Below are 22,716 nucleotides of genomic sequence, written 5' to 3'. Positions count from 1 at the left end.
AAACTCTTAACCATCTCCGTGGAGATGTTGCCTGTGCAACGGCAAAGAGAATGACTGGGGTGGGCGGAGCCTAGGAGGGACTATATGGCCAGCTTTGCTGGGACTCTTTGCCATTTCCTGTTGGGGAAGAGAATATCCCACAAGTAAGGATGACGCCGTGGACCGGACACACCAATGTTGGAGAAAGATTTGTCTATAGGTTAGTGCTCTGTCTCACAATGACAGATGTTCCAGAGACACACAGAACCTCAAAATAACACAATTTATTCTTACCTGATAAATTCCTTTCTTTCATGGTGGTGAGAGTTCATGAGCCTTGACGTGTGCGATTGAATTTCCACCACAACCCCAAACAACAAGAGCTTTTAAGCCCTCCCACCACCCTAGATTACTCAGTTTATGGTATAGCCAAGCAGATGAAGGAACCGGCAGGGGACAAAGCAGGGGATCAAGAGGTGCAAATAAAACTGCAGCCAGAAAATAAAAATTAAATGGTGGTGGGGGGGGGGGGGGGGTCTCCAGGACTCTCACCACCATGAAAGTAAGGAATTCATCAGGTAAGCATAAATTGTGTTTGATTTCAAATGGTGGTGAATCCACGAGCCTTGATATGTGGGACCTAATACCAAGCTGTGGAGTCCACAATCAAGAAAGGGTGGGACAAAAGAAAAAGGCAGTTCCTATTTGCCAGACACTGTGGGAAGGACTTTCCTGCCAAAAACTACTTCCAAGGTAGCAAATTCTTCAAAATGATCACATTTGGCATTGAAGGCCCAAGAAGTAGAAATTGTTCAAGTATAATGAGCTCGGATACATTTAAGGGGCGACTTTCCCGCCACCAAGTAAGCTTTGTGAATCACTTGGTTTAACCAGGAGTAACTGCTGTAGCCTTTTGTCCCCTACGAGGACCAGAACGATGAACAAAATAAAACTTTAAGGCCCTAACCACATCTAGGTTATGATGAAGGATTGGGAAACAAAGAAAGAACCACAATTTCTTGGTTTATGTTTTTTGAGGAAACAACCTTTGTTTAAAAAAAAACACAAAAAAAAACCAAAACCTTGGCACGTAGAACTGATTTATCTTTATGAAAAATTAGAAAGGGGGATTCACACGATAAAGCTGTCAGATTGTTTCAATGTTATGGGAAAGTTACCGATAACTGGGGGGGGGGGGGGGGGTTTATTTTTATAATGCAAGAAAATCCTCCTAAGCTAGTAACAATTTCTGTTCTTAGATGGAAGTAAATAAATAAAAAGAATAATAAATAGGATACAATAAAAAGTATATAAACAGGAAAGAAATATAAACAAAGACCTATACATATTTGGTATTTTCAGACTTGGGAGAGTCAAGCCTTTTATGATTAGTCAAACTTTCAGTGACATGACTTACTTTGTTAAAAAAAATATATACACACACACACATATATATATATATATTAATTATAAACTTGTTACATTTTATATTTTATACATTCTTATATTTACTGAAACTTAAAACAAATTTACAAGCATATTTAAAAAAACAACAGAGGTGAAGAAACACAAAGATATATTTGCTGAAAAGTAAAGCAAACATTTTTTGTGTTTCTGGCAACTAATGGGGTTAATATGTAATACACACTCTCATTCACAAGTCAGAAAAAAGTTTGCTCAAAATCGACCTCTCTTCTCATGCTCCCAGAAACGTATGGTTAATGCTGGTTAATTATAGCAACAATTAATCGCTTTCACTGAAAGGCTTTTCTTACAGGACAAAATCAGCTAAAGGTTTGTTTTGTGGTTTCAAACAATTTGCTGTGTAGTTGCAGTGCATTGTTTGGGCTTGTTTTGTGTGGGAACCAGGGCATCATTACTGACGCACGTAGTAATGTCATCACCACAGAGAGAAACGCTCCAGCAAAGGCACATGATAAGGGTCACACACTGAGAAGTAGACACCTGGCAGCAACAGAACCATAGGGATGTTACACTACACCACATTATGGCACAGAAGTATTCACTCCACATCAAGAGTCAAATATTTTATCTATATTTCATGGCGTTAAAGGGACAGTAAACAACAAGATTTTTTTATATAAAATGTTTAGTTGTGCATAGTGAAACTTTGCAATCTAAGTTCATTATTTATTTTGCCCCTTTTTATGTAATTTAGCTCAGAAAATTGAGCAATTTCTAATTCTCAGAACTTGAAATGTGCCCTGCTGGCTTCACAAACCCTGCTACATACATGTCCCTAATTGGCTTTATAAAATAACAAAAACAAAACAATGCCTTTTATACTAACTTTATGACTGAGTAGCCTTGTTGCCTGAAAACTAAAGCCCAGATTGGCTCCTTTAAATAAGGCAAATTGTGGGTGGAGTTTGGCTATTGAAAAATAATTGCAGTAAAAAGGATGTTAATTTATTTAAACGTTAAAACTTGGCAGATTTGTTATTCTATAGCAACACAACAGAAAATGTGTTGAAATTACAAAGTGTTTACTGTTCCTTTAAAGAGACAGTAAACGTAAAGGGCCAGATTACAAGTGGTGCGCTAAATAAATGTTTCGCTTGCACGCTAACTTCAAGTAACATTTTAATGCATCCGGGTTAGCTGGCTAATGGCTGTCACATGATACAAGGGGAGTGGAAATAGACATAATTTATATGCATTTGTGATTGGCTGATGGCTGTCACATGATACAGGAGGAGTGGAAATAGACATAACTTATATGCATTTGTGATTGGCTGATGGCTGTCACATGATACAAGGGGAGTGGAAATAGACATAACTTTGAAATTTGTCAGAAAAAAAATAATCTACTGATTAAATGCTATTGCATTGCCTTTTTATCACATACAAATCTACTCTATTTATTGCTCCTTTAAAGAGACACCTTTAATTGTATTTTATTTGTGTTTGGAGGACTCACCTATAAATAAAGTATCTTTGTCTGCAACAGAATGACACATATTGTTGGTTGTCTAATAACCAGGTAGTATTGTGCTTGTTAGCAAAGAAATCACTCAGTGCTTGGTTGGCTCATTATGATGTTCACACAAATCTGAAGCTCTCACAAAGGAACATGACTTGGCAGCATTAAAAAGAGGAAGTCAGCATGGAAATCAAAGGCTTAGTAATGTGTGGGACACAGCGACGAGTGAGTTAATTACAAAATGTATTCAAGATAATACTTACCTCTACCTGAAAGAGTTCTCCCGCTCCCTCACAGTCATTGGAGGTAATTATAGGGGTGTGGATGTGCACGTATCCATTACTCTATCACAAGAAGAAAAATATCCATCAACACTGGCAACTTCAAAGTAAAGCTATTTCTAGCAAGGGACTGATGCAGAGCAAGACATCTATAGCTATTGTGCATTCTCATTACATAGACAAATAATCATTTAGGCTTTCAAAGGAATCCTAAATATCTATCTATCTATCGATAGATAGAGATAGATATATATATATATATATATATATATATATACATATACACACACATATACATACATACATACATATACACACACACAGGAGCCTGGATTCCAGTCCTCCCGGATGGCTGTCCAATTTCAAATTCAAAACACATACTAATAATTTGCTAACCCTGTAACCCATTTATCTACCATGACAATGCTATTCCAATCAATTAGTTTGGATTTTTCCCTAAAGCTTTATTAGCTTTTAAATTCTACAAGTAGTATTATTATTATAAAATCATTTTTTGATCACCCAAAATTGATTTGACATGAAAATGTTTTAATGTGAATTTAGCATCTGCAGGAACTTTTTAAAGAATATATATATAAAACATAATTTATGTAAGAACTTACCTGATAAATTCATTTCTTTCATATTGGCAAGAGTCCATGAGCTAGTGACATATGGGATATACAATCCTACCAGGAGGGGCAAAGTTTACCAAACCTCAAAATGCCTATAAATACACCCCTCACCACACCCACAATTCAGTTTAACGAATAGCCAAGCAGTGGGGTGATAAAGAAAGGAGTAGAAAGCATCAAAGGAAATTTGGAAATAATTGTGCTTTATACAAAAAATCATAACCACCATAAAAAGGGTGGGCCTCATGGACTCTTGCCACTATGAAAGAAATGAATTTATCAGGTAAGTTCTTACATAAATTATGTTTTCTTTCATGTAATTGGCAAGAGTCCATGAGCTAGTGACATATGGGATATCAATACCCAAGATGTGGATCTCCACTCAAGAGTCACTAGAGAGGGAGGGAATAAAATAAAAACAGCCATAATCTGCTAAAAAAAATTAATCCACAACCAAAAAATATAAGTTTATTTCATTTGAAAGAAAAAAACTTAAATCAAAAGCAGAAGAATCAAACTGAAAAGGCTGCCTGAAGAACTTTTCTACCAAAAACTGCTTCAGAAGAAGCAAATACATCAAAACGGTAGAATTTAGTAAATGTATGCAAAGAGGACCAAGTTGCCGCTTTGCAAATCTGATCAACTGAAGCTTCATTCTTAAAAGCCCACGAAGTGGAGACTGATCTAGTAGAATGAGCTGTAATTCTCTGAGGCGGGGCCTGACCCGACTCCAAATAAGCTTGATGAATCAAAAGTTTCAACCAAGAAGCCAAGGAAATAGCAGAAGCCTTCTGACCTTTCCTAGGACCAGAAAATAAAACAAATAGACTGGAAGTCTTCCTGAAATCTTTAGTAGCTTCCACATAATATTTCAAAGAATGTAAGGAACTTTCCAAAGAATTCTTAGGATTAGGACACAAGGAAGGGACAACAATTTCTCTACTAATGTTGTTAGAATTCACAACCTTAGGTAAAAATTAAAAAGAAGTCTGCAAAACTGCCTTATCCTGATGAAAAAAATCAGAAAAGGAGACTCACAAGAAAGAGCAGATAGTTCAGAAACTCTTCTAGCAGAAGAGATGGCCAAAAGGAACAACACTTTCCAAGAAAGTAGTTTAATGTCCAAAAATGCATAGGTTCAAATGGAAGAACCTGTAAAGCCGTCAGAACCAAAATAAGACTCCAAGGAGGAGAAATTGATTAAATAACAGGTTTAATAAGAACTAAAGCCTGTACAAAACAGTGTATATCAGGAAGTATAGAAATCTTTCTGTGAAATAAAACAAAGAGCGGAGATTTGTCCTTTAAAAAGAACTTGCAGACAAACCCTTATCCAAACCGTCCTGAAGAAACTGTAAAATTCTAGGAATTCTAAAAGAATGCCAGGAGATTTTATGAGAAGAACACCATGAAATGTAAGTCTTCCAAACTCTATAATAAATCTTTCTAGAGACAGATTTACGAGCTTGTAACATAGTATTAATCACTGAATCAGAGAAACCTCTATGACTTAGAACTAAGCGTTCAATTTCCATACCTTCAAATTTAATGATTTGAGATCCTGATGGAAAAACGGACCTTGAGATAGTAGGTCTGGCCGAACGGAAGTGGCCAAGGCGGGCAACTGGACATCCGAACCAGATCCGCATACCAAAACCTGTGTGGCCATGCTGGAGCCACCAGCAACACAAAAGACTGTTCCATGATGATTTTAGAAATCACTCTTGGAAGAAGAACTAGAGGCGGGAAGATGTAAGCAGGTTGATAACACCAAGGAAGTGTCAGCGCATCCACTGCTTCCGCCTGAACATCCCTGGACCTGGACAGGTATCTGGGAAGCTTCTTGTTTAGATGAGAGGCCATGAGATCTATCTCTGGAAGCCCCCACATCTGAACAATCTGAGAAAACACATCTGGATGGAGAGACCACTCCCCTGGATGTAAAGTCTGGCGGCTGAGATAATCCGCCTCCCAATTGTCTACACCTGGGATATGTACCGCAGAGATTAGACAGGAGCTGGATTCTGCCCAAGCAAGTATCCGAGATACTTCTTTCATAGCTTGGGGACTGTGAGTCCCACCCTGATGATTGACATAAGCCACAGTTGTGATATTGTCTGTCTGAAAACAAATGAACGGTTCTCTCTTTAGTAGAGGCCAGAACTGAAAAGCCCTGAGAATTGCACAGAGTTCCAAAATATTTATTGGTAATCTCGCCTCTTGAGATTTCCAAACCCCTTGTGCTGTCAGAGACCCCCAAACAGCTCCCCAACCTGAAAGACTCGCATCTGTTGTGATCACAGTCCAGGTTGGGCGAACAAAAGAAGCCCCTTGAACCAAACGATGGTGATCTATCCACCATGTCAGAGAGTGTCGTACATTGGGATTGAAGGATATTAATTGTGATATCTTTGTATAATCCCTGCACCATTGATTCAGCATACAAAGCTGTAGAGGTCTCATGTGAAAACGAGCAAAGGGGATTGCGTCCGATGCTGCAGTCATGAGACCTAAAACTTCCATGCACATAGCCACTGAAGGGAATGACTGAGACTGAAGGCGCCGGCAGGCTGCAACCAATTTTAAACGTCTCTTGTCTGTTAGAGACAGAGTCATGGACACTGAATCTATCTGGAAACCTAAAAAGGTGACCCTTGTCTGAGGAATCAAGAAACTTTTTTGTAAATTGATCCTCCAACCATGTTTCCGAAGAAACAACACTAGTTGATTCGTGTGAGATTCTGCAGTATGTAAAGACTGAGCTAGTACCAAGATATCGTCCAAATAAGGAAACACCGCAATACCCTGTTCTCTGATTACAGATAGTAGGGCACCCAGAACCTTTGAAAAGATTCTTGGAGCTGTTGCTAGGCCAAACGGAAGAGCAACAAATTGGTAATGCTTGTCTAGAAAAGAGAATCTGAGAAACTGATAGTGTTCTGGATGAATCGGAATATGAAGGTAAGCATCCTGCAAGTCTATTGCGGACATATAATGTCCTTGCTGAACAAAAGGCAGAATAGTCCTTATAGTCACCATCTTGAAAGTTGGTGTTCTTGCATAACGATTCAAAATTTTCAGATCCAGAACTGGTCTGAACAAATTTTCTTTCTTTGGTACAATGAATAGGTTTGAATAAAACCCCAAACCTTGTTCCTGAAGAGGAACCGGCATGATTACCCCTGAAGACTCCAGATCTGAAACACACTTCAGAAAAGCCTGAGCTTTTACTGGATTTACAGGAATGTGTGAGAGAAAAAATCTTCTCACAGGAGGTCTTACTTTGAATCCTATTCGATACCCTTGAGAGACAATGCTCTGAATCCAATGATTTTGGACAGATTTTATCCAAAAATCCTTGAAAAACCTTAATCTGCCCCCTACCAGCTGAGCTGGAATGAGGGCCGCACCTTCATGCGGATTTAGGGGCAGACTTTGGTTTCCTAAATGGCTTGGATTTATTCCAATTTGAGGAAGGCTTCCAACTGGAAGCAGATTCCTTGGGAGGAGGATTGAGTTTTTGTTCCTTACTCTGACGAAAGGAACGAAAACGGTTAGAAGCCTTAGATTTACCCTTAGGTTTTTTATCCTGAGGCAAAAAAACTCCTTTTCCTCCAGTGATAGTTGAAATAATAGAATCCAACTGAGAACCAAATAAATTATTACCTTGGAAAGAGATAGTAATCTAGATTTAGATGTCATATCAGCATTCCAAGATTTAAGCCACAAAGCTCTTCTAGCTAATACAGCTAAAGACATGGATCTAACATCAATTTTGATAATATCAAAAATGGCATCACAAATAAAATGATTAGCATGTTGCAGTAAGCGAACAATGCTAGATATGTCAGAATCCAATTCATGTTGCGCTAAATTTTCCAACCAGAAAGTTGATGCGGCCGCAATATCACCCAAAGAAATAGCAGGTCTGAGAAGATGACCTGAATATAAATAGGCCTTCCTTAGATAAGATTCAAGCTTCCTATCTAAAGGATCCCTAAAGGAAGTGCTATCTTCCATAGGAATAGTGGTACGTTTAGCAAGAGTAGAAATAGCCCCATCAACTTTGGGGATCTTTTCCCAAAACTCTATAGATTTTGCTGGTAAAGGATACAATCTCTTAAACCTTGAAGAAGGAACAAAGGAAGTACCTGGCTTATTCCATTCCCTAGAAATCATATCAGAAATAGCCTCAGGAATGGGAAAAACACCTGGGGAAACCACAGGAGGTTTAAAAACAGCATTAAAACGTTTATTAGACTGAACGTCAAGAGGACTGGTTACCTCAATATCCAAAGTAATTAACAATTCTTTTAATAAAGAACGCATATACTCTATTTTAAATAAATAAGTAGATTTGTCAGTGTCAATATCTGAGGAAGGATCTTCTGTTTCAGATAGATCCTCATCAGAAGAGGATGAATTATTATGTTGTTGGTCATTTGAAATTTCATCAGTTTTAAAAGACCTTTTACGTTTATTAGGTGGAAATGCAGACAAAGCCTTCATAATAGATACAGAAACAAATTCTTTGAAATTTACAGGTATATCATGCACATTAGAAGTTGAAGGAACTGCAACTGGCAATGTACTATTACTGATAGAAACACTATCTGCATGTAAAAGTTTATCATGACAACTATTACAAATGACATTCGGTGGAATAATTTCTACAATTTTGCAACAAATGCACTTAGCTTTGGTAGAACCGACGTCAGGCAGCAATGTTCCAGCAGAAACTTCAGAGACAGGATCGGATTGGGACATCTTGCTCAATGTAAGAGAAAAAACAACATATAAAGCAAAATGATCTATTTCCTTAAATGACAGTTTCAGGAATGGGAAAAAATGCAAAAGCATAGGCCTCTTGATAGAAGAAAGCAAGAGGCAAACATGCATGGGGTATTGAAATAATGAAAAAATTGGCGCCAAGTATGACGAACAACGAAACGTAAACTTTTTTTGGCGCCAAAAATGACCGGAAATGACACACTTGCGTCACTAATGACGCCGCCGTGTGAAAGGTCTCGACGTCACGTATGACGCCGGAAATGACGAGGTTGCGTCAAAAAACATAATTTCCCACGCCAAAAAAAGTTTGTGCCAAAAATGACGCAATAAAGTCTAACATTTGACGCACCTACAGGCCTAATACCCGCAAATGCAAAAGTAGTCAAAATTGAAAAAGACTAAACCCCAGGTAAGAAACAAAATTTCTTAAAATTTTTATATTCCCAAATATGAAACTGACAGTCTGCAGAAGGAAATACATGAACCTGACTCATGGCAAATATAAGTACAATACATATATTTAAAACTTTATATAAATTGCATAAAGTGCCAAACCATAGCTGAGAGTGTCTTAAGAAATAAAAACATACTTACCAAAAGACACCCATCCACAAATAGCAGATACCCAAACCAGTATTAAAACAGTTCTTTAGTGGAGGTAATGGTAAATTTGAGAGTATATCGTCGATCTGAAAAGGGAGGTAGGAGATGAATCTCTACGACCAATAACAGAGAACCCATGAAAAAGACCCCCGTTAGGGAAATCATCGTATTTAATAGGTGATACTCCCTTCACGTCCCTCTGACATTCGCTGTACTCTGAGAGGAATCGGGCTTCAACAATGCTGAGAAGCGCATATCAACGTAGAAATCTTAGCACAAACTTACTTCACCACCTCCATAGGAGGCAAAGTTTGTAAAACTGAATTGTGGGTGTGGTGAGGGGTGTATTTGTGGGCATTTTGAGGTTTGGGAAACTTTGCCCCTCCTGGTAGGATTGTATATCCCATATGTCACTAGTTCATGGACTCTTGCCAATTACATGAAAGAAAAAAGCAAATAGCATAGACCTCTGATAGAGAAAAAAATCAAGAGGCAAACATCAATGGGGTATTGAAATAATAAAAAAAGTTTGGCGCCAAGTATGACGCACAACGTAACGTAAACTTTTTGCCGCCAAAAAATAACCGGAAATGACACACTCGCGTCACTAGTGATGCAACCGTGTGAAAGGTCTCGGCGTCAAGTATGACACCAGAAATGACGAAATTGCGTCATAGACGTATTTTTCTGCGCCAAAAATATTTTCGCCAAGAATGACGCAATAAAGTTTAGCATTTGACGCACCCGCGGGCCTAATGCCGCCCGCAATTTGCAAGAAGTAGTCAATTGAAAAAAGACTAAAAGCCCAGGTAAGAAAAAAATTTCTTTAAAAGATGTTTATATTACCCAAATATGAAACTGACAGTCTGCAGAAGGAAATACATCAACCTGACTCATGGCAAATATAAGTACAATACATATATTTAGAACTTTATATAAATGCATAAAGTGCCAAACCATAGCTGAGGTGTCTTAAGTAATAAAAAACATACTTACCAAAAGACACCGATCCACATATAGCAGATAGCCAAACCAGTACTAAAACAGTTATTAGTAGAGGTAATGGTAAATTGAGAGTATATCGTCGATCTGAAAAGGGAGGTAGGAGATGAATCTCTACGACCGATAACAGAGAACCCATGAAATAGACCCCCATTAGAGAAATCATCGTATTCAATAGGCGATACTCCCTTCACGTCCCTCTGACATTCGCTGTACTCTGAGAGGAATCGGGCTTCAACAATGCTGAGAAGCGCATATCAACGTAGAAATCTTAGCACAAACTTACTTCACCACCTCCATAGGAGGCAAAGTTTGTAAAACTGAGTTGTTAGTGTGGTGGGAGGTGTATTTATAGGCATTTTGAGGTTTGGGAAGCTTTGCCCCTCCTGGTAGGATTGTTTATCCCATATGTCACTAGCTCATGGACTCTTGCCAATTACATGAAAGAAATATATATATTTAAAATATATTAAACTATAAGACTTGCTTATAATTGCAATGACGTGTTTAGAGATTTAAACATATTAGTTGTAATTGAAAAATTATATGAAATTATTTCAATATAATATATATGTGCCTTTAAATGGATATTGTACACTTGATTTTCTTAGCATAAATGGTTTGTAGATGATCCATTTACATAGCCCATTTGGGAGTGCATTTGTAAAAATATATAGTTTTAATATTTTTTTAATACCATTGTGCTGATTTTCAGACTCCTAACCAAGCCCAAAGTATCAGATGTAGACTGAAGTCTACAGATTCCTGCTTGCTCCTGTTTGTGTAATCTGTCTTTTCATATGCAGGATAATGTCCGCTCTTCCTGATTTCCCTTTTACTGGGTGTCCCAGACTAACCTCATCAACATTGCTAAACTGGGAGCTTCTAAGTATGTTTTGAAAAGGTTTTATACTGAATTTTTAGATTAGTATCTGGGTTTATTCTTCTTTATAGTAGTGCCTATTACATGCAGTTATATGAAAATAGGTGTACACGGTCTCTTTAACAATAAACAAATATAAAAGAAACAGGGAGGATGAGGTATAGAAAAGAGGGACAACAAAAAGACAGACAAACAGAGAGAGACAGGAAGGATGGATAGATATAAAGATAGATGATAGATAGATCATCTTAAACACTTTAATTTAGACAAGATAGTTTTTAAACCCTATAAAGAGAGGCACCGCACTTCCAGACTGCAGAAAGCTGATCTTGATACCAGAACAGGGAGAGAAGACTTTATAACTACATAGTTTGCAGCAATAAAGAAAGACCTCTTAATGTTGTGGTCTTGATATCTGCACAGTAAATGGATAAGTCAGGGGACCTAGCTAGGCATATTCATACTTAAATCAGATCCCACTATAAGACTGGAGGAAATAAATATACACAAGACTTATTCTGTTCTCACACCTTGAAATTAAGGGGTTAATGCAAGTTGACCACAATTTTTCTTGAAGAAATAAAACCTAAATTACAAAAACAACCTTCCATATATAACAGCAATGTAAACACAAACACCGCACACCCACGTTTCTCATAATAGACTAATCCCAAATACTGTCTCAATAAACAGACGGGCCCCACTGAGATTTGTTTATGTTTCCAAATATTCACTTGTTTATTGTTAATACAGAAAGCTGGATACACAATATTCATCTGGTAGACAGTAAACCTGACAACACATTAAAGGGACAATAACTTTTCAATGTTGCTTTGTTCTTTTGCTATCCTTTGTTGAAAAGCAAACCTAGGTAGGCTTATAGGACTGTGCACACGTCTATAGCATTCTATGAAAAACAGTGTGCGTATAACATTGCTATAAACATTGTTACAAACACCGCTGTCAGATAGCAAAGTGCACGCTCCTAAGCTCACCTAGGATTACTCTTTAACAAAGGATAGAAAAATTGATTATTACATATGATGTGTACACCTAGTATTAGAGTAGTTTGTTCTATCCCCTACACCACTGTATACTGTGTGTGATAATGCACACAGTATACAGTTGAAGGAGTTAAAGGGACACTAAACCCAAATTTTTTCTTTTGTGATCCAGATAGAGCATGAAATTTTAAGTAACTTTCAAATTTATTCCTATTATCAAATTTTCTTCATTCTCTTGGTATCTTTATTTGAAATGGAAGAATGTAAGTTTAGATGCCGGCCCATTTTTGGTGAACAACCTGGGTTGTTCTTGCTGATTGGTGGATAAGTTCATCCACCAATAAAAAAAAGCTAAAGCTTAGATGCCTTCTTTCTCAAATAAAGATAGCAAGAGAACAAATAAAAATTGATAATAGGAGTAAATTAGAAAGTTGCTTAAAATTACATGCTCTATCTGAATCATGAAAGAACAAATTTGCGTTCAGTGTCTCTAAGCACAAAGACAGAGTCTGCACTACTGGGACCTGGCTGAGCATATCTGGTTAACCAATAACAAAAGGCATATGTGTGCAGCAGCCAATCACTAGCTGGCTTCCAGATGCCTTTAATATTGGCCTTTTGCAGTTAAAGGGGCAGTAAAGTCATAATTAGACCTTCATGGCTCAGACAGAACAAACAATTTTAAACAACTTTCCAATTTACTTCTATTATTTAATTTGCTTCCTTCTCTTGTTATCCTTTGCTAAAATGTTTTTCTAGTTAAGCTCAAGAGCAGCAAAGAACCTAGGTTCTAGCTGCTGATTGGTGGCTGCATATATATATATATATATATATATATATATATATATATATATATATATATATATATATATATATACACACCGATTGTCATTGGCTCACCTATGTTTTCAGTCAGCAACGAGTAGTGCATTGCTGCTCCTTCAACAAATGATACCAAGAGAATTAAGCAAATTTGATAATAGGAGTAAACTGGAAAGTGGTTTAAAATTGATTGTTCTACCTAAATCATGAATGACATTTTTTGGCTTTCATGTCCCTTTAAAAACACACTAATATGCAAGCAACAGTGCAATAATAAATTGCTCTAATAGATTTGAGCATTTTCTGTTTGCACTTTTATTTCCCTTTAAACTAATAACAATGATATATAGCCTCTGTCTGAGCACACAGACTCAATCCTGTTAAAAAGTGCAACAGTTGTGTGTATTTATATTTGTACTGTAGTAGCACCACCATGTGGTCATACAGTGTATTTACACAGTTGCAAGAATAGGGTTCTTATTATTTTGTATTGCTAACATTTATAGAGACACAGTATCTGGCAGTGCTGGATAGAGGATAATTTGGGAATATAGAACAATACAATAACATTTATACAGGAGGAGGAGGGTCCTCTGTAATAATCTAGAGGTTAGAGAGTTTTCAGATTGGTCAAATCAGGTTTGTAAATGAATTCCAAAAGGGATTTTGTGGAGTTTGAAAATATGAGGCTATTTTAATCCAGAAATGTTTGTTTTTATTTGCACTGAAAAAACATCAGATACTTCCTTTAGGTAACATTTTTTTTGTATGATTTTTGTATTTATAAAATTCAGCAGCCCAAAGCCATTTGGCTTATTTTGCAGAGTATATTTTAGCTTTTCAGTTCTTGTTTTATTTAAAAGTTTACATTTTTTCTCATAATCAGCTCACATGTCAAACACACTGGTTTAATAAAAACAAATTACAAATATAGCTCAAATCTCACTTTTCAATGATGAAACAAGTATACAACCAGTTTGCAATTATTAGACTATTGTTCACTATGGTTCTGATTACAAGTTGTGCAGTAAACCCGTTGCGTACACACACCGCGCAATGAGGCTGTACCGCTATTTCCATAGCGCCACCATTGCAAATCACCATAAAACTTTCTTTTCTCCTGAGGTATGGTACAGTAAGTCGCATACCACACAAAAAACAAGTTTGCTATCGCTTTTTCGCATTCCCCATGGAAGTCTAAGGAGAAAAGAAAGTTTTACAAAAAACTAACACTCTAACATAAGCCCCTAGTCTAATAATCAAAGTCAAATCAGCTAATAGGATGTAAGAAGCTCTCATCCTATTAGCGGATTTGAATTTTTCAGCCAATAGGAATGCAAGGGTACCACCATTTAAAAGGGTTACCTTGCATTCCATTTTTAGTGTGCGGTGGAAGATCGCATGAAGAAGACCTCTGTGTCGCCGATCTCCACATCCGCCGACTGCACTGCCCAGAAGATAGAAGATGGACCTGCGATTGATGAATATGGATCGCCGGACTTCAGCAATGGTGAATACCTATTTTGGAGTTAGTGTTAGGGTTTTTTTTTTTAATTTTGGGGTGTTTTATTAGTCTGGATAATTTCGTTCGTTAGTTTTTGTAATGTTAGCTTTTTTATTTTGTGTAATTTTAGATATTTTTGTGTGTAATGTTAGGTTTTTTATTTTTGGTAATGTAGGTTTTTTATTTTTGGTATTTTTTATTTTTTTAAACAAGTAATGCTAGTTTTTTTTTTTAGTTTAAGCTTAGGTTTGAATTTTTTTTCACAGTTAAGTTTTTATTTATTTTAAGATAGTTAGTATATTGTAACTTTAATTTAAAGTTAGAGGGTGTTAGGTTTAGGTTTTAACAGTAAAGGTAAAGCAATACTGCACAACTTGTAATCCGGTCCTATGTATAGTAATTTAAGTGTTGGAATGTTTAAAACAAATTACCCCAAATGATATGAAATGTTTAATTGATCTCAATGTAAATTTAGTTTATAGTTAACCCCTTCACTGCTGAACCATTTCACACCCATGCTAGAGCTCTTTCTAGCTGTTTGATATTTGCTGCATTTACACAAAAAAATAAAAATATATTGTTCCATGAGATACACAAATTATACTTCTTTTTTTAGCAGACCAAACATTTTTAGCTTGCACAAAAATCCCTAGCATGTAAACTACAAAATGCAAAAAATAAAAAAAATAAAAAAATTTCTGCTATTTTCTATGGTGTACATGGTAAATAGCAGCACAAGCGTCATTATTTCAAATGCACATTTTATTGTCCCACATTTAGCATCTGTTTAACTGTTTGGCATTGTGTGAAGTTGAACAGTCAGTTTCATTGTTGTATTAAAAAAAACAGAATTTATGCTTACCTGATAAATTACTTTCTCTTGCGATGTATCCAGTCCACGGATTCATCCTTTACTTGTGGGATATTCTCATTCTCTACAGGAAGTGGCAAAGAGAGCACACAGCAGAGCTGTCCATATAGCTCCCCCTCTAGCTCCACCCCCCAGTCATTCGACCAAAGGTTAGGAAGAAAAAGGAGAAACCATAGGGTGCAGTGGTGACTGTAGTTTAAAAAAAAAAATTTTTTACCTGACTTAAATGCCAGGGCGGGCCGTGGACTGGATACACCGCAAGAGAAAGTAATTTATCAGGTAAGCATAAATTCTGTTTTCTCTTGCAAGGTGTATCCAGTCCACGGATTCATCCTTACTTGTGGGAACCAATACCAAAGCTTTAGGACACGGATGAAGGGAGGGAACAAGACAGGTACCTTAAACGGAAGGCACCACTGCTTGCAAAACCTTTCTCCCAAAAATAGCCTCCGAAGAAGCAAAAGTATCAAATTTGTAAAATTTGGCAAAAGTATGCAGTGAAGACCAAGTCGCTGCCTTACATTTTTGAAAGCCCATGTGGAAGCCACTGCTCTGGTAGAATGAGCAGTAATTCTTTCAGGAGGCTGCTGGCCAGCAGTCTCATAGGCCAAACGGATGATGCTTTTCAGCCAAAAGGAAAGAGAGGTAGCAGTCGCTTTCTGACCTCTCCTCTTACCAGAATAGATAACAAACAATGCTTAGAGCCGGCAAAGAGAATGACTGGGGGGTGGAGCTAGAGAGGGAGCTATATGGACAGCTCTGCTGTGTGCTCTCTTTGCCACTTCCTGTAGGGAATGAGAATACCCCACAAGTAAAGGATGAATCCGTGGACTGGATACACCTTGCAAGAGAAACACTAAGCAGTTGCTAATACTTAAAGTGATGGTAAATCCAAACGTTTAAAAAATGCTAGGATTTACCATCACTAAAAATAAAAAACACCTTCATTCATCAGTTTTAAAAAAAAAACAATGAAAAAGGTGCCTTTTGACTTCCTGTTGGAGGTGGAGCATGCAGGTAGCTGCAGGTGCTGTGGAAGCTACGCTCCTCCGTGTGAGGCCTATACACCACCAACAGATGCCTTTGCTGCCCTTGGCCAAGTACAGGTCTGGGCTATAAGATCCTGATCCGGCATAGGAAGTCAATGCTTGGCAGCCTAAGAGTGCACGTTGGCTGGTGCACACTGTTTCTATACCGGACCCCTAGCACTGGAATGAGACATTTTTCAGATATGCATTGCTATTATCATGCAGGGCTGTGTAGATATGGCTGAGAACTTACCTGATTAAGACACCTGATACTTTAAACGGTTACCTCAATTCTACTCAGTTTACTAAAGTGACACTTGAGCCCATCTGCATAAAGACTCCTTTCTCAAAGTCACAGTATGTTCCCGGGGGCCGGCGATTCAAGACTGCCGCTGTAACACTCACCTGGTGGAGTGGGGGTTGCTGGCGAGCGGCAAGCTGTTCCTGTTCCCGGCCGGGCTTGGATCCGCATTTCGAGGGGCCCCTGTGCTGCGGGCACACTGGGGAGTGCCGAAGTCGATTTCCGCTCCTGTGACGAGAGCTGCGGGCGACAAGAGGTTGGAGCTCCTGGATGGGTACGCAGCTAAAGTGTTAGCACCTCCCCCAACGTGAGGTGTGGGGAGTGTTTCCCGTACAGCGGATCCGCACGGCTTGCCCGGGACCCCTTTTCCTTCCTGCAGCCCGTTCTTGGTCAGAGGAGGCCCGGTCCAGGTGGCGGCTTGGGCGCCCGTTGCGGCTGCACAAGTGGACAGGATTACCGCGCAAGTCCGGAGCGCAGTCAAGAGGTCTTCTCGCTCAGCTAGTCTTCTTCCTATGACGACCGAGTGAGGATAGTACCCGAGGAGGCCCCAGATACCTGTCCAAAGGAGCCACATCCAGGTCTGTCTGTCGGCGTTCTGCCGAAGGGAAAGAAAAAAAGTACTTTAATTTCGCTTACTAGTAATGCACAAGTTGCGGGGGAACTCTGCTTAGTTTGGTGCATAGTCTTATCTCTTGCTGGATTTATTGACTGTGCTGATGTCCTTAACAGACTGTGCAAGTTGCCGCCTTGGTTTTCAACAGGGGGTGTTGGACTGAGATTGGGGCTAATGTTACTTAATTTAGGGGTGAAAAGCTGAGACCCATATTTCATTCATAAGTGGTTAACCTATCTTGTTTGGCCCCCACAAGCCTATAAATGTGTTATTTGCATAGGCCTAAGTAGAAGGATTTCTTTCTCCTGTGAGCAAGAGTATGGCAAGACAGCTTTTTTAAACCCAAATCTTTAAGTTAATAATATTGAGTTGAAGGACACTAAGGGATTTCCTTCTTAGATTATTCTCTAGTTACAGAGCATTGCATAGATGATTTGGGGCAGGTAATCCCTTGTAAGGTTGAACACATATTAAGAAGCTATGTAGTCACAATTCTATATTTTTCTAATTTTCACTAATCTATATAACTAAAGGGTCCTATACCACAAGGTGTAATCTGACGCTATAGCACTCACTAATAGTGGTTTAGAAATTGAGAACCACGCTTTTGGAAAGTATTGTATTTTAGATAAAAGTTAAACTCTAGGGAATTTTGAGAGTGTAAAGATAGCAAAACACTTTATCACTTACTGTGCACACATTGTTTCTCTTTTTTTTTTTCTCTGCCTTTTAAATCAATTGTACTACACTTATAATATAGAGAGTTGTTGCACAAGATTTACTATTCAATAATAATTTGTTAGAGTATTATAAATCATTGTTCTGATAAGCTGGACTTGTCTCCCTTAAAACCATATAGACAATACCGGTTATAACATAGAATAAGCTATAGCTACGTCCTGTTCATGGACAAATACATTAACCCAAGAAGTTCACCCTCCAATATGCCCCCTAAAGCAAGGGACAAGAAGGGGAGCAGCAGGAATCTGGACTCCAGTATAGTCTCCCCACTGGATAAAAGCGCCTCCATCCCCGCCCCCATTAATCTGGTAGAATTCGCAGCCGAAGTGACCAAAATACTTACACCTCAATTTGATATGATCAAACAGGAGATCAGAAGTGAGATATCAAACCTCACGTTAGAGGTTAGACAGTTCTCCTCAAGATTAGATGAAATTGAGAATCGGGTCTCAGACCTGGAGGACAGACTTAATGTAACTGACCCCATAATAGACACTCATAGCAAAATCATCTCGTCCTTGCAAGCTAAGATTGAAGACCTTGAAGACCGATCAAGACGTAACAATCTTAAAGTGATCGGTCTGCCTGAGTCCCCCTAATTTCAAGACTTAATGAATTTTGCCACCACTACATTACCCCAGGCTTTGCAGATCCCGATTCCTGCTGCTCCCTTTTTGATTGAAAGAGTACACAGGATAGGTCAAAGGAGGGAGCCCAGTGAGGCTGCACGACCCAGGCCGGTAATTTTTAAGTTCATGAACTTCCAAGACAAGCTACTATATCTCAAACACTATAGGAAATGTGGCTCTCTCTCCATAGGCTCCCATAAACTACTAATGTTTCAAGACTTTTCCTCTGAAACACTAACCAAGAGGAGAGATATGTCCTTTTTTTATGGGAGACTACAGAAAGAAAGCTACAATATCAGGTTGATTTATCCCGCAAAGTTAATTGTACAGAAAGATGGTACTACACACACACTCAATAATGTCAGGGAGGCTGAGACCTTCTGTAGGGAAGCAGGGGTACCCTGATTATGTATCGAATTATACTAAGTTCATGTGCTTTGACCTTAGATTATAATCATGTATTTACTAAGAGATATGTTTTTTGTAGATAGGGTTTTTGCAGTACAAATTTTGCCAGTTATAGAAATGGTGTTTTTTCCTAATCCCCTTTTTTTTTTTTTTATTTGTTTTCCTCTTTCTCCTTGCGTCCTCTCCCCTCCCCTTCTCGATCCTCCGCCTCTTTTTTTCCTTTCCCCGGACGGCGGTCCCCGCTCACGTCCTGAGGTATGTGGAGTACCCTTCGGAAGGTGGGGGGCGGTAAATTGATTAGTATTAATGGCACACAACCTTAACCTATTATCTTGGAACGTAGGGGGCATTAATTCGCCAATTAAAAGAAAAGCCATAATAAAATATTTGGGGAAGTTTAATCCTGATATAGTTCTCTTACAAGAACTACATCTTAATACTATTGAAATCCCCAAACTTAAATCCAAGTGGGTGGGGGAAGTGGTAGCGGCCCCATATACCTCAAGGAAAAGGGGGGTTGCAATCTTGATAAATCGGAAACTAGATTATCAAATAGTTAATAGGGAGTCGGATCACGAAGGAAGATTTTTAATACTGGAATTGGATGTTAATCATACTAGATATATACTTTGTAATATATATGGACCCAACCAAATTGACCATACATTTTGGTCAGCTCTTTCGGTAAAATTACATAAATTTATTGGACGGAATTTAATTTTAGCTGGAGACCACGGATTGCCTCTCTTAAACTTATGAATTCCAAGTTAGCGGCTGGCTTGGCACTTCCTAATATCCAGATATATAATCTGGTTATTATAGCTAGATTCGCGCTAGATTGGCTAACTGAGAAGGAGCAGATTACATCTTTTTTTTGGGAGTCTCAGGCGGTAGTTCCCTTCCATTTAAAAGCTCTTCTGCATTGCCCTCTTACGTCATTGCCTTCCAATATATTCTATCTATGCACCTTTAAGAATGTCATCACGGCCTGGCAAAGACTGTGTACAGAAGTGGGAATCTCCCCTTATGTTTCACAATATGTACCCATAACGGGTAATCCAGAGTTTAGTCCCGGCCTCTATAATCAGATATTCAGACAATGGGAGGCAAAGGGCCTTCAGACCCTGAGTCAAATTCGGGATACAGAAGGGCATCCAGTGGCATTTCAAGAACTTGCGACACGGTATGCGTTGGGGGCGCGAGAGTTCTATGCCTACCTACAAGTTAGGCACTTTCTCAGGGAACTGAGCACAAAACATGGGGACAATTGGACTATGGGGGAATTACAGCCTAGGATTACTATGTACACAGCAGGAATATATGCTATCTCCTCTCTATATTTAATGCTAAATCAGAAAGCATCAAACCTGCAAATTAACTAAATGGTTGCCAGGTGGTCTACGGTATTTCCAGAAATTGATGAGGAGATCATTGTTGGGAGCTTAAAAATAATCCAACAGAATTGGGTTCCGACAACCTGGAGGGAGTCGCAGATAAAAATAGGGTTGCAGAGATACCTTACACCAGCGGTCCTCTCTAAGTGGTACAAAACAAAGGTGCTCTGCCCCAGATGTTCCTCTATAGGATCTGACCTATTCCACTGTTTATGGAGCTGCCCTAAAATATGTCAATATTGGGGAAAAATCACATTTTGGATGACGGCGGTTCTGAAACTGGACCACAAATTTTCCCCAATTGAAATCTTCCTTGTAAAATTCCAGGGTATCACTAAGAACTACAGCCTGATAAACACTATTATATTAACAGCACGTATTCTCATTTTTAAATCATGGAAGGCATCCTCTGCGCCCACTATGGCCCAATTTAAAATGGCTCTATGTAACCAATTCATAATAGAACAGTTTAACGTTCCATACCCACAAGATAAATACTTAGAAGTATTTTTTTAAAAATGGGAACCATTTGTAAGATCTCTACCTTCATTACAACAAAAAAAACTAATCAAATCAGATGCGGAGTGAGGTGGTCTGGGGGGGGGGAATCGGGGGGAGGGGAGTAGGGAGGACCAGATTCATTTTTTTTTCTTTTTTTTTTCCTCCTCTTTGTTTCTTGTTTTTTTTGTTTCGTTGTTTTTTTTTTTCTTTTGTGGTCTGGGTGGACGCGCTGTGACTTAATAGGGGGGGGGGAGATAAGGGGGAAAAACCCAGAGGCAAAGAAAAACTAGCTATTCTATAAAGGTTATCTGGTTACCTTATGTAATTTTTATGTTTTATTTCCATTTTAGCTGACACAAATATATGTGCCCTAAATAACTTTGATTGATTGAAACGATGTAAGGGCACTCTTTCTTCTTTTGACCTATATGGCTTTTTTCTTATTTAAATATGTATTTATATATTGTGTATACTCACTGTGACATCTGCTTTTGGTATCCGAGAATGTAATAACCTTCTTTGTCTTTGGTATAAAAAAAAAGAAAAAAAAAAAGAAAAAGGTGCCTTTATTTTGCTGCGGGTTCACAGCTTAGCCGAGCAGCACTGGTTTTTCAATGAGGTGACGTTTCCACTTTTTAGCCAATAACTGTGTGTCCCTACAGCATAATGCCGATCGGCCTGCATGATGCACCTCTTGGCTATGAGGTGGAAACGTCAACTCATGGAAAAAATGAGCAGTGCTGTGGGCCATCAGAGCCGCTAGCCACAGTGAAATAAAGGCACCTTTTCACCGGTTTTTTTTTAAACTGATGAATGAAAGTGACTTTATTTTTAGTGATGGTAAATCCTAGAATTTGTGAAATGCTAGACTTTACCATCACATTAATAGAAAGCTTTGCAATATGTATTATTCATCTATTTAAATGGATTTTAACTTTTTTTTTTTAAACAACATTTGTACAGTGTCCGTAACTTACTGTCAGAGCTCTACAAGGAGGAGGCAATTTTTTACCAAAGGAGCACTGTTTAATATCCCTTTAATAATTACAAATAAAAAAATAAAATGTATTATTTTTTTGTCATTTTACAAAAATATCCACAGTTTAAAATTACAAAAACATTCTAAATTTTCTAGAGTGGTGACTTAAAGGGCCATGATACCCAAATGTTGAAACACTTGAAAGTGAGGCAGCATAGCTGTAAAAAGCCGACTAGAAAATGTCACCTGAACATCTCTATGTAAAAAAGGAAGATATTTTACCTCAAAATGTCCTAAGTATTCAAACCCCATTGCAAAGGACTTTAAGCAGCAAATCAGTATCCCTGACCCAGGACTTGCAAGGGAGCGTGCCCCATGCACACTCGTGTTATTTCCCTATTCAGTTTAAGGAAGTTTACTATGAAATCTCATGAGATCACAGTAAAACAGTTCATGACCTCAGCACTGCGGTTGCTGATTGGCTGCTGTTCATTTCTTCCTTCTTTTTTGTTACCTGCAGCTGGGCAGTAACTGAAAGATAACTTTTTACAGAGCACTTACTCTGGTGAGCTGAGGAAATTGTGAGATAAAATATCTTCCTTTTTTACAAAGAGATGTTCAAGTGATATTTTCCCTGTCTTTTTACAGTTATGCTGCATCACTTCCATGTGATTTAGCATATAAGTATTATGTCCCTTTAAACACTTTGAAAATGTATGCATGATCTACACCAGTCTAAACTCACTCAGCTAGTTTTACAAAAAATCAGCCTATATAAAATTTCACAAAATATCATGTATTTT

At 38.2% G+C, this 22,716-nt stretch overlaps 1 protein-coding gene across 3 annotated transcripts in view; it reads right to left on the bottom strand.

Moving 5' to 3' along the window:
• NARS2 (asparaginyl-tRNA synthetase 2, mitochondrial) overlaps positions 1–22,716 on the bottom strand; it is a 192,423-nt gene that overhangs the window by 134,345 nt on the left and 35,362 nt on the right. For all 3 annotated transcript variants that reach the window (XM_053708676.1, XM_053708675.1, XM_053708677.1), the window contains exon 6: positions 3,187–3,267. In XM_053708676.1, coding sequence (XP_053564651.1) covers positions 3,187–3,267 — 81 coding nt within the window. The remainder of the gene's footprint in view (positions 1–3,186; positions 3,268–22,716) is intronic.

Source organism: Bombina bombina, chromosome 3, assembly GCF_027579735.1.
Source record: "Bombina bombina isolate aBomBom1 chromosome 3, aBomBom1.pri, whole genome shotgun sequence".
Classification (NCBI taxonomy): domain Eukaryota; kingdom Metazoa; phylum Chordata; class Amphibia; order Anura; family Bombinatoridae; genus Bombina; species Bombina bombina.
The sequence above is the reverse complement of the archived record's forward strand: the minus strand, read 5'-3'. Positions and strand labels throughout refer to the sequence as shown.